The sequence below is a fragment of the Schistocerca nitens genome, chromosome 1 (assembly GCF_023898315.1).
Source record: "Schistocerca nitens isolate TAMUIC-IGC-003100 chromosome 1, iqSchNite1.1, whole genome shotgun sequence".
NCBI lineage: Eukaryota > Metazoa > Arthropoda > Insecta > Orthoptera > Acrididae > Schistocerca > Schistocerca nitens.
This window is the reverse complement of record NC_064614.1, coordinates 758,660,322-758,673,574: the sequence shown is the minus strand read 5'-3', so window position 1 is coordinate 758,673,574 and position 13,253 is coordinate 758,660,322. Positions and strand designations below refer to the sequence as shown.

General features: G+C 39.5%; 1 protein-coding gene across 1 annotated transcript in view; it reads right to left on the bottom strand.

Annotated features, from left to right (window-relative positions):
• The window catches only part of LOC126199029 (cingulin-like), a 310,715-nt gene extending 297,821 nt beyond the window's left edge, over positions 1–12,894 (bottom strand). Inside the window, exons 1-2 of the mRNA XM_049935770.1 lie at positions 12,839–12,894; positions 3,145–3,301 (exon numbers count right to left, since the gene is read on the bottom strand). Of these exons, the coding sequence (XP_049791727.1) occupies positions 3,145–3,157 (13 nt within the window). The 5' untranslated portion in view covers positions 3,158–3,301; positions 12,839–12,894. The remainder of the gene's footprint in view (positions 1–3,144; positions 3,302–12,838) is intronic.
• Between the last annotated feature and the right edge of the window lie 359 nt (positions 12,895–13,253).

Sequence of the window (13,253 nt, the reverse complement as noted above, 5' to 3'; positions counted from 1 at the left end):
TGCCACATCCAGGTTCATATCTGTTGGCGTATCCGAAGACATTGAAAATAAAGGGTGTGTACCCTCGTAAGGTTTTAAAAATTTTCTATAAGTAATTCAGTGTATTTTTTTACATGTATGTCATGATTTGTGTAACTATATTATCTGTAAATAGTAGTTATTTAAGTTATGTGATTTGTTTCCTATGATAAGCACTGACAATATGCCACTATTGTGTGCCATGAACTGGTGTTCTAAAATGTGTGAACTTTCAATCCAGATATAGGGAGACAACTATGTGGTTTAGTTATGGTTACTTTCACCATGCTTAAATTTCTTATCAGTTGTTCGTACTTGTAGGATAACCTGAATTTTTTTATTTGTTTATTTATTTATTTATTTATTTTTTTTAATTCTGTAGGTTATGCCATTTTCTGTAAGTTCCTTATTTTGTGTCTTAGCGTTAAGTGAGTTTCGTGGACTCTTTCATCTGAATAGGGTTTCCTATCCCTTTTCCTGTGCTTTTGTCCTTTATCAGTCTAGTGTTCTTGGGATTTTGGAACCTTCAAATGGTTACATAATTTTTTTTTTTTTTTTTTTTTTCTGTGCTGCTCAGTTATGAGCATACATGTACCGGTATATACATTAGATCACAGACAGGGAGCTTTGTTGCTGTTTAACTGCAAAGGTAAAATTTGAAAATGTACCATAACATTGTGTGTTGTATTTTGTCGCAATTACTGTGTCTCATGCTAACTAGTGACTGTTCCGGACAGTATTCTTCAGAATTGTGTGAAATCGCCTTCAGCGATATAAAGACAGTGAACTTTGTTCCTGAAAGTCGTTTTTGGCCTGTGTACTGTCTGACAATGAAATTTCAATGGAAGTGTTGTTGATTGACAGTGATGTTTTTGTGGTATTAGGCAGACTACTGTTACTATGCAAAGACACATTCACCTATAGTCAAATTTTTTCACAGATTGTTTGTATTAGATAGGTAACAAAAATTTCATAATGTATGCATCTAGGCAAAAAAATTCAAAAGAGAGTTTTTTTAATGCAGTACCTGTTTTATCTTTGTCAAAGGCAAAAAGTCAAGGAGCAAGCTAGTTAAATAATAAAAATTTCTTTACAACACAGAAGCAGTCTTAGTTCAGCTGCAAAGGAGGCATATAGATCTTCTGTTAACAGGACAGCATGGAGAGATTACACTTAAAGATGATGCAAGAATGCCTTTCAGACTGCAAACCATTCATAAAGGAACTTTCTGAAGCTCTGAAATTAAAACATTAGTCCAGCAGAAAATGCTGACTGGCTTGAAAACCAGGAGAACATTTGGTCACCTATATGGGGGAATAACATCACCAGCTATATAACTTTTGCCTTCCTTCTGCTTAGTGCTCCAAGTCTGGTTATTCCACCTGCATCACTGATACCTATGGAAGGCTAGCTTCATTAGTTGCAGGATTACCTGTTGACATTATAAAGTGTTGCCAGCTGTTAACAGTTTGGAGTCTATTTTTATGAATCAACCACCATACATCTGTGGGGGGGGGGGGGGGGGGGGGGAAGGGGGAATTCAACTCTGCAAGCTGCCATTCCTGATGGTTGCAGGGTATCACTGCCATGAATGTCAGCTTGGAGAGTTGAAATTCGTTCCTCCAATCAGAAGACTGTGGACTCATAGAAGTAGATTCCAAACTGGCAGCAGCCGGCAACACTTTGTCATATGTCAACAGGTAATCCTGCGACTAATGGAGTTAGCCTTCATTTGGTATCAGCAATGCAGATGGAATGACCAGACTGTGAGCAATGAGTGGAAAGAAGGAGAGATCAATGACATGATTACCCCATCTGGGTGACTGAATGTGCTCCTGTTTTTCAAGCCAGTCAGCATTTTGAGTTGCTGGACTAATGTTTAGTTTCAGAGCTTCAGAGAGTTCTTTTATGAATGGTTTGCAGTCTGAAAGGCATTCTTATTACTCCACACTGCCTCATTAACAGAGTATTGTTATGCCTCCTTTTCAATGATGTCTTGGTGCCAAGTCAGGTGTTCCTGATGCTTCCCTCAGACAATCAGTGGCAGTGTGCTCCATGCTTGTTTGTGTTCTGGCTCCCCTGAGTATTTATACTCATTCTGCAACCATTGCAAGCTGGGCAGGTGCAATATATATGTATGTCATTCCCGACGGCTTCAAAAATTTTATTCTTTGCCCTAATGCTGTTTTGTTGTGGAACATTCCCCCATCCTTTATAAAATTCATTTGAACTCATACCCTCCCTATTATAACTATTATACATGTTCACATTTTTTAGATTAATTTGCCCATCATGGGGTATCTTTTCCCTCCAAGTAAAGCCAATTCTGCAAAGCATAATCTCTTACATGTAATTCCTTATCTATTACACTAATTCCAAGATGACTAACCCAGGCAATAGGTAACTGATGCAGAGGTGGTTCTGGTGCTATTCAGTAGTTTGTTTGTAAATAATGCAAGTTACATGAATGGAAACCAGAACTGCAATAGCACTGATAGTTTTCTTGGTACTGCTGTGTGTGTTACATCTGTTCTATGAAAATTTGCTCCTTCTGTGATGCTACAAATTTATCTAAAAAGCGAAAGATATCCAAATTTACAGAATTGTTCAAAATTATCAATTTATGAAATATCAGTATTTCCAATGGTTTCTCTGGACAAAACAGCAAATGGTGTGTCAGTTAACTCATTGTCATACCTGTAATCATGGCTGGAATGTTGTTTTGGCTGTATCACAAACCATACCATTTATTATGATTCTACTGACCCTTAGTAACAATTAAGAATTACAACTTCTGAGGTGAATACTGAATAAACCCAATGTGCACCCATTCTCTGAAAATGTGGTTAGGAGTTAGTTCTTACCCTCCACAACTCTGTTGCTTCAGATTTCCCCAGGAACAGCTGCACCTCAGATGCCTCTGTGTCAGTTCAGACAACCCTGACTGGACAGACGGTGATACTCTCAAGCTGGCAACACTGCAGCTCTTCCAAAGACCTTTGTGCATCAGTTTTCTGAGACTCTTAGCACTTTGCTTGTTTGTACCCATACCCACTTTCCTTCTGCAATCCATTTCACTGTGTTAATATATACAATAAAACATTGACACTGGGCATCAATACTTACTACTGGAAAACATTAGGACACATGCACCACCAGACTCACTTCAGGTGGTTGAGTTATATGCCGTGGTTGGGTTATAGTGTCCTTTTGTGCTCTCTGCAGTGCAGCTAGGATTTGCTGCAGCAGGAACAATGTCGAACTCGGTTGACCATGTTGGTACCTGTTAGGAAGGAATTTTTCATCACTTTCTCTCCCCATTCAGAAAATGAAGATGCATAAGAAAAGCACTGCTGAACAATATAATAATACCAACTCCTAACCTACCCAGTACAAAACAGAAACAAGCTCCCAAAACACAACAGTGTGAAGCATGATGGTTCAGGAACAGCAAGACAGTAATACATACCAAGAAACTAAATAGTGCTTAACCATTATGTAGTCTTAGAGCATATGGCATGCTGCAAGTACCCTGATCAATCTTGACTAGCACCGTCCTTGCCTTATATAGTATTTGTGGTGACGGAATCTGTGGCAAAGTATCTACAACTCCACTAAAGGGTTTCACTTAGCTGAGGTGAATAACAGATGTCTTCGTTAAAAACTCCACCTTCACATTTAATGGTGATGTCATCTCCATCACTGTTATTTAACCAAAAACTTCCTTTTTCTGCCCTTTGGTATATAAGATATTCTCACTAGAACCCACTGGCCCATTCGACATAGTGCAATTTTCCAGTAAGTTTCCCCATCCATTCACGACTTTTGAATGTGTTTGTATTTGCCCATTTCACCTTCTGCCAAGCCTCTCTCAAGGCCCAACAGCACTGAGCAACTACCATGTCATCCTCAGCTGGCAGGTGTCACTGGACATGGATATGGATGGGCATGCGGTCTGCAGACCACTCTCCCAGCCATTTTCAGTTTTTGTGACCAGAGCCCCCTCTTCTCAGTTAAGCAGCTCCACAATTGCTCAAGGGCTGAGTGCATCCTGCTTACCAACAGCGCTTGGCAGTTCCATACAGTGACCCATCCAAGGGCTAGCCAAGCCTAACAGCACTTAATTTCAGTGATCTGATGGAAATTGGTGTTACCACTGCAGCAAGGCTGTCGGTTCAGTGATTTAATAAGGAACAACAATATTGTGGATGTTGGGTAGGTGGGGGGAATACCACTTTTGGAGTGACAGGAAGGCCTTTGGGAAAAATGTTCCTCATCTCAGGAAACTGTAAAAGATTGTTACAGGTCAGATGGAGGATGCAATTTAGCTGTTCCAGCCTGGAATGATATTGCATAATTACAGTCTCCTCCGTCATGGTTGGTAGGAAGGTGTGTTTCAAGTAACAGGAGTGTGGAGAAGATTGCACAGAATATTCGTTTATGACCTAAGTTTTGAGTGTGAGGCCAGCCTGTTAAGGCAATGTCACCGTATTCAGCATTTTGGCAAAGTTATTTGTCGTAAGTGTATATTGGAACCCATAGATGACAAAACTAACAGAAATACTTCTAAAGTGAGGGAAGTAGCAGATATCAAAGTGAAGTTTCGACAGCAAAACTCTGTCTCAGAATCTGGCAGAAAACCCAAAGAGATTCTGGTCATAAATAAAGCACACCAGTGACATGACACAATCAATACCTTCACTGCGTGATAACAATGGTGAAGTCACTGATGACAGTGCCACTGAAGCAGAGTTATTAAACATGGTTTTCCAAAACTCCTTCACCAAAGAAGATGAAGTAAATATTCCTGAATTACAATCAAGAACAACTGTCAAGATGAGAAACATATAAGTAGATATCCTCGGTGTAGCAAAACAACTTAAATTACTTAATAAAGGCAAAGCAACCAGTCCAGACCTTATACCAATCAGGTTCCTTTCAGAGTATGCTGACACAACACCTCCATATTTAACAATTATATTCAACTGTTCACTCACAGAAAGATCCATACCTAAGGACTGGAAAATTGCTCAAGTCACACTAATACGCAAAGGGTAGTAGGAGTAATCTACTAAATTACAGGCCCATGTCACTAATGTCAATGTGCAGTAGGGTTTTGGAACATATGCTGTGTTCGAACATCATGAAGCTTCTTGAAGAAAATGATTTATTGACACAGGCACCACAGATTCAGAAAATATCATTCTTGTGAAACACAACTAGCACTTTACTCTGATGAAGTTATGAGTGATATCAACAGGGGATGTCAAATTGATTTCCAGAAGGCTTTTGACACTGTCCCTCACAAGCATCTTCTAACCAAACCGTGTGCCTATGGAATATTGCCTCAATTGTGCAACTGGATTCATGATTTCCTGTCAGAAAGGTCACAGTTCATAGTAACAGATGGGAAGTCATTGAGTAAAACAGAAGTAATACCCACCATTCTAAAAGAAAGTGTTATAGGCACTCTATTGTTCCTTATCTATATTAATGACATAAGAGACAACCTGAGTAGCTGTCATTAGTTGTTTGCAGATGACACTGTTATTTAGCATCTTGTAAAGTCATCAGATCACCAAAACAAATTGCAGAATGATTTAGATAAGATATCTGTATGGTGCGAGAAGTGGCAACTGACCCTGAATAAAGAAAAGTGTGAAGTTATTCATATGATTATTAAAAGAAATCTGCTAAATTTCGATTATGTGATAAGTCACACAAGTCTGAAGGCTGTAACTTCAACTAAATACTTAGGGATTACAGTTACAAAAAACCTAGACTGGAACAATGACATATATAATGTTGCATGTAGAGCAAACCAAAGACTCCGGTTCATTGGCAGAACACTTAGAAGGTGCAACAAGTCTACTGAAGAGGCTGCTTAAACCGTGCTTGTCTACCCTATTCTGGACTATTGCTCTGCAGTGTGGGATCCACATCATGTGGGACTCACAGATGGCATCAAAAAAGTTCAAAGAAGGGCAGCTCATTTTATATTATCACAAGATAGGGGAGATAGTGCCACAGATATGATATGTGAATTGGAGTGGCAATCATTAAACAAAGGCTTTTTCCATTGTGGCAGGATCTTCTCATGAAATTTCAATCACCAGTTTTCTCTCCAACTGCGAAAACATTCTGTTAGCATCCACTTACATAGGGATAAATGATCAACACAATAAAATAAGAGAAATCAGGACTCACAAAGCAAAATTTAGGTGTTCGTTTTTCCATTGTGACGTTTGAGAGTGGAACGGTAGAGAGACAGCTTGAAGGTGGTTCACTGAACCCTCTGCCAGCCACTTTATTGTGAATAGCAGAGTAATCACATATATGTAGATAAAGGTATTGTTGGGACCAGCATATGGGAGACAAATGTCTCCCATATGAGAGAACGAATTGGGAACTGAAAAAGAAAATGTTAAAGTTGTGTAAGAATGAAGACCTGTTATCTCAGCTGAAATTCCTATCAAACATCAATTAACCAATAAATGCATAGCCAATAGACAGCTTGTCATGTGAGAATGTAATGTAACCGGCCTTGGATGTGTCACATGTTGTTTTGTCTATCTAACTGAGGGCATGTTAAACAAGGTAGTAATGTTTGGTGATGGCACAGAAACTGCAGAGAGGACATGGAGGATATATTTAGTGTGATTAGTGTAGGAAAGGAGCTACAGGCTGACTTGGGATGTTGGCTGACTAGGCTTTGAATTCTGTTAGTGTGGGCCAAGTAGCTACATGCACTGAGGTATCCTGGGTAGTTGGATTTATGTATACTGCCTAACAAAAAGGTGAAGCACCCAAAAGACATAATCACAAGTCAATGTAATTTTGTGCATGTACACACCATTGGCAGGTATATATATGATTAGAGTTATAATTATCTGTGATAATGTGATAGACAGAATGACCACCAGAGTGAAATAATGTTGTCCTTGTTCACTGTTGTTACCAGGTATACTCAGGTATGTAAGGGGTGTGAACAGCATCAGACATTGGCTGATCACTGTGAAGGACATGGAGATGCCACATGTCATGTGAGAAAGTGTTATCAGCACCTGGAAAGAGGCTGAAAGGGGCCTCATTGGGGTTGTTTGAATCATATGGTATACATATATGTGTGGCGTTTGGCTACGACAGTGGTTCAATGTTGGAATGCAAGGGAACATGAGTGCTACTTTTTGTCAAGGTTTGGTCATTCACATATGACCACCACAAGGGATTATTGACACACTTTGAGCTCACTGTAACCCTTTCACATATGGGTCTGAAACCTAAGAACAAGTACCGCACTTCTTGTAACATTCTATTGTCATCCCCCACCAATGGTCAGAGACTAAAGGTCAGAGACTACCAGCAGCCAGACTTAGGAATTACCATCCCATTTGTAGACTACCATTATCACCACAGCATAAATGGCTGCATTTGGAGTGGCATCACGACTGGGAAGCATAGACTTCTGATGAATGGCATCACATCGTGTTTAGTGATGAATCGTCATTCTGCAGTACCCCAGATCACCATCAATGGTGAATATGTTGGGGACCTGCACATCGATCCCCTTGGTGAGACCCTCAGCATACTGAGGAAGGGAGTTTTTGTAACTGCAGATACACTGTCACCAGGTTGGTTGGTTGGTTGGGTTAAAAAAAAGGGCGGGGGGGGACAAAAACCCCCGTCACCAGGTATCCAAGCTATATGGGAGGGGTTTTTTGGTGCCAAGCTTTCAGAGCCAGTGGCTACTTCTCCTGGCAGAAGGGTAGAAGAGGAAAGAAGAGGGGTGAAGGAAAAGGACTGATGAGGTTTAGGAAGTGAGGAGAGTTCAGAAAAGTTGCCCAGAAACCTGAGTTGGGGGCAATTTACCACACAGGATGAGAAGAGAAGACTAATTGTTGGGGACTGCACAAGACAAGATTTGAAAACTTAAGAGCTGAAAGCAGAACATAAGGTAATATGCAAGGCAGCGATTATTGACAGAACATCAGGCATGACTTAATGACTTAATAAGAGCAAAGAGCGAAGTGCTTTGTATGTGGCAGGAGTGGAGGATGGAGAAAAGTGGAAAGGCCAGAAAATAAAAAATATAGAAAACTAAAAGGGAGTGGGAAGAAATGTGAGACCAAATAAATTAACATAAATTAAGGTCAGATGAGTGGCAAGGAACTAGGAAGTGTTGTAACACCAGTTCCCATCTGCAGACTCCTGAGAAACTAGTGTCTGGAGGAAGAATCTAGATGGCACATGTGGCAAAAAGGCATCAAGATTATGACTCTCTTGTTGTGGAGCATACTCTGCTACAGAATATTGTGTGTTGCCACTATACATCCTCTACCTATGCCCATTCATCTTAACGGATAACTTGGTGGTAGTTGTGCTGATGTGAAAGGCTCAACAGCATTTACGTTAACAGCCGTACAAGACATGTCTCATTTCACAGGTGGCTCTCCCTTTGATACTATATGTTTTGCTAATAAAGGTGGTGGTAGTAGGGTCCTAGGGCAAGTCTTACAGTGGGGACTGTCACAGGAGTGGGAGCCATAGGGTAGGAAAATGCATGCAGAAGGAGCACAGCATTTGAATGTGAAGGCTGAGGTGAGAGTAGTGACATAGTTTTGTAAAATGCCTGTATATGAACAAATACGTTTGCCTCACATGCCAAGGCTGTATGGGAGAGAATGTTTGACATGGAAAGGATGAAAATCATCAAATTGTAACTACTGTTGGTTGTTAGTAGCTTCAATATGAACAGAAGTGTGTAGCAGACCCTTGGTGATGATGAAGTCAACATCAAGGAAAGGGGTAAGGCATTCAGAATAGGTTCATGTGAAATTTAAATAGGAGAATGTATTTAGAGATTCCAAGATTTTAACAGGTCAGCCTCACCATGAGTCCCTATGGCAAAGATGTCATCTTTTCTGGTGAGAAATTCTCACCCGCTCATTATCTCTTGTTAACCCTTGCTTGTTCTCACAATTTTTGTACAAATTTTTCTGATCTTTTTCCTTAGTTCTCTTCCTTTTTCTCTCTTTTTGGCCCCTCTGCTCCTTTTTTCTGCCACTCCCACCATCTCTTAATATGTCCAACCGTCTCCTCTTGCCATAATGAAACCCATCACATACTACATTCATACCATTCAAAAAAGGTTTTTGCACTATCAAACCTAAGGTCCCACATTCCGCTTTTTGAAACCTGTCTGTCACTGTGTGTCATCACCCAAAAGCCTGATACCGAAAGTTTCTATTTCTGGATGCAATCTAACTCTAAACCAGCTCATTCCACAGATTCAAGTACAACAATCCCTTGCATTTACCCACATAATCTGTGACCTATATGCCTCATCTGCCAATTTCCAATCCACCAGACTTCTCTCCTCCTACACAATCCTGTATTTATCTGCACCTCATTTTTTTTTTTTTGATGGTATCATCTGTCAGGCTAGCTTCAAACTGCAACAACAGGACAGACTTCACCTCAAAAAGCTATCCCACCTTCTCCTAAACTACCTCAACAGTGGTATTTCCCTTCCTGTTCCTCTCCAGTTCCCTGAACAGCCACTCCATCAACCAACACTCTTTTCCTGCATACTGGGTTTGGCCAACCTTCTTAAAATTCCACCAGCATTGCCTCCCATAGCAAAGATAACTCATCATCAGAACCAGTCAAACAGTACAGTGTACTCAACCTCTCACCTAATGCCCTCTCCCCTCCTAAATTATCTGCATTATGCAAGTGTCTCACTTTCAGCCCTAAACCTGCATTTAACCATGCTTCTTTGGTGAATGCTTTACTTCCCTTAACATGTAATATCAACTGGAAATATCACTTTACAACTGAATGCTAAAATCCTTTCCAACAACAAATCTGATACTGAACACTGTCTTGAACAGTTCCAACCACAATCCCAACATGATCCACCACCAGGACCTCAAAATCATCCCTTCCAAGCCTCCCAACAATTCTTAATGTCCAGCATTGCCTCACAGCCCTTCCTCGGGCCCCTACAACATGACCCTAACCAGTCCTCTGCATTCATTCCAGGCTCTTTGTTCCCTAAAAACTGATGACTCCATCATTATCCTCCCAGCAGACAAGGAACTTGACCAACATCAGTACGCAAGTGAGATTCTGTGCCAGCTGTCTGAAATATCTACTTACAGTATCTGCCTTTATGATCCTATCCCTGTGATACAAACTGACCTACAGTCCCTCCTTAAAAACCTCAGGCCCTTCACAAGGACTAACAACTCAATCCATTACCCCACCAAAACCATACACACTCATCTTTTACCTTCTTCCTAAGAGCTGCAAACCCAGTCACCGTGGCCATCCTATTGTTGTTGGTGTCCAAGCACCCACCAAAAGTGTATCTGCCTCACGTGATCAACATTTGAGTACACCTCTTGTCACATAGTATTATCCTGGTCCTGAATGTATTAATCAAGTACTTCGACAAGGCTGTGCCTTCCTAAAACCATGCTTTGAAATGAGGTCCATTCTGTTCAACATTTTGCCCACCACACCTAGAATAGCTTTTTGTTGCCCTCCCAATCCTCCCAATATTCTTGCCTGACTCCATGCTCCTTCTTCACCCATTTCCTCAGTTACCGCCCACCTCATTCAAACCTATGATGTCTTTCCTGCTAACCTTTATCGACTAACTTCCTGTCCCTGTGATCGTCCCCAGTGCAAGGCTTGTCCTATGCACCCTCCTACCACTACCTATAGCAGCCCTGTAACTGGCAAAACAAATACCATCAAAGGGTAGCCACCTGTGAAAAGACACATGTTATTTACCAACTATTACGCAAACACTGTTTGGTGTTTTACATTGGCATGACTAGCACCAAATTACCAGTTAGAATAAATGGGCATAGGCAGAGGGCATATGCTGGCAACACAAAATATACTGGTGCAAACTTGCTCTACAACTTGACAATCATAACCTTAGTACGTGTTTCACCACACTTGCTATCTGGATTCTTTCCCCATACACCAGTTTCTCAGAACTCAGCATGTGGGAACTGGTGTTACAACATGTCTTTGGTTCTCACCACACACCTGGCCTTAATTTACATTAATTTCTTCTGTCTCAGCATTTCTTCTCGGTAACTATTCCTTTCTACACTCCCTTTTAGTTTTCTATATCTTTTATTTTCTGGCCTGTCTATTTATTTTTCTTAGCGCATGCACCCCTCCCCCTCCCCCTCGCTCCTACCACATACAATGCACTTCGCTTTCTGCTCTTATTAACTCATGTATGATGTTTAGTCAGCAATCTCTGTCCTGCATATTACCCTATGTTCCACCTTTAAGCTCTCAGGTTTCAAATATCTTCTGGTGCAGTCCCCAACAATCAGTCTCTCCTTCTCATCCCATTCAGTAAGTCTCCACTGTCCTGATGTTCCGGTCGACTTTTCCAAATTCTCCCATTTCCTAAACCCCACCAGTACTTTTTTTCAACACCCTTCTTTCTCCCCTTCAACCTTTCTGCCAGGAGAAGGAGCCATTGGCTCCAAAAGCTCTCAGCTTTCAATACATTTGTATGTGTGTTTTCATGCCATTGTTTGGTGAGGATATTTTTTATCCACCAAATTACATCATATTAGAAAACAGTATGAACTGGTATACAATATGTAATCACATTTTACTACATTATGAGGAAATTCTCCAACTGCTGTGGGGGTCAATACATTTGTATGTGTGTTTTCGTGCCACTGCTTTGTGAGGAGATTTTTTATCCATTGAATTACTTCATATTAGAAAATAGTATGTACTGGTACACAATATGTAATCACATTTTACTATATTGTGAGGAAATTCTCCAACTGCTGTGGGGGTACTCTGAATCCAAAAGAGAGCCACTAGGATCATTACAAGGAGCAAAGTTACACAGTCAAGTAAACCATTGTTTACAACATTTTAAAATGCTACTATTCCTATGCAAGTATTATGGGTGCACTAATGTATATAAAAAAAAGTAATTGACAATGACAGTAGTATAAGAAATAAATATGATGCTCATAATTGTGATACTAGATTAAAAGTAAACTTGCATGTACTTCCAAGTAACAAGAGTTGTGTGAGAAAGGCACCTGTTACATGCGAATAAAACTGTTGAACAGATTCAGGTGACTTAAAATAGATACTAAATATAAATGCATTTGAAATATTTATTGGAGAATATCTACAGTGCTATTGCTTCTGTGCAATAAGTGACTACATGAATTTCAACATATGTAATATGTAATTTTTGCAATTTGTGATGTGCAGTTCTGCATAATTATAGTCTTGATTACCTTTCAGTGTAAACTATAGATTTAAATCAGGTGCAATATCCTCTTGTACATTGCACTGTATATGACCAATGTACAAAATAAATAAACACATTAATCTCCACTATAATAATATTGTTCGTCTTTTTTAATTGCTGCTCTTGATGACATGGACTGCATGAACAAGCTTAAAGATAAGAGAATAAATAAATAAATATGATATTCACCATAAATATAGTTCCCACTACTTCACCAAGAATTTCTTTGGGTGATTGAGTTTTTGTCAGTTTTGGACTTCCCATATTTAATCTTACAAGCATTTCCACACAAGTTATTTAAAACAGAGACTAAAAATTCTGTTTTTCTGGAGCTTAGCTGAATTCCTTTGGATTTTACACCCTAGTCTGATACAGGAGAAATGTCATTCTTTGTAAGAGATTTTACATTGTTATGAATCAAATGAACACCAGTTAAGAACGTTTCTAAATATAATTGTACATATTAACTCTAGTGCATTATCAAAACTTGAGCTTATTACTTACTTTCTTTCTTCAAGTTTTCAATAACTTTCAGAATATCACTGTCTAATACTTTTAGTTTTTCTTGATCAATACTACTGATTGTAGAAACAAGATTATTATTTATGTCAACAGCTTTTCGACAGAAATCAAAAGGTGTGAATGAGACTGACTTAAGCTTTGCTTCCAGTGATGAAAGACATTTTGATTCCACTCGTGTAACTGAAATCATATTGTTAGTTTCAGTGATGTGCATAACTGAAATTAGCCTACAATAATTTTACAAATTATTTTAATAACATAACTGCTATATTACATTTTACTTGATAGTTACCATAGTTAACTATATGTGACACAAAAATGCCAAACTGGGTACACAATCACAGGAAGCAAATGAAGATTGAAGTTACAACTAATTACTATATTGAATCTGCTAACC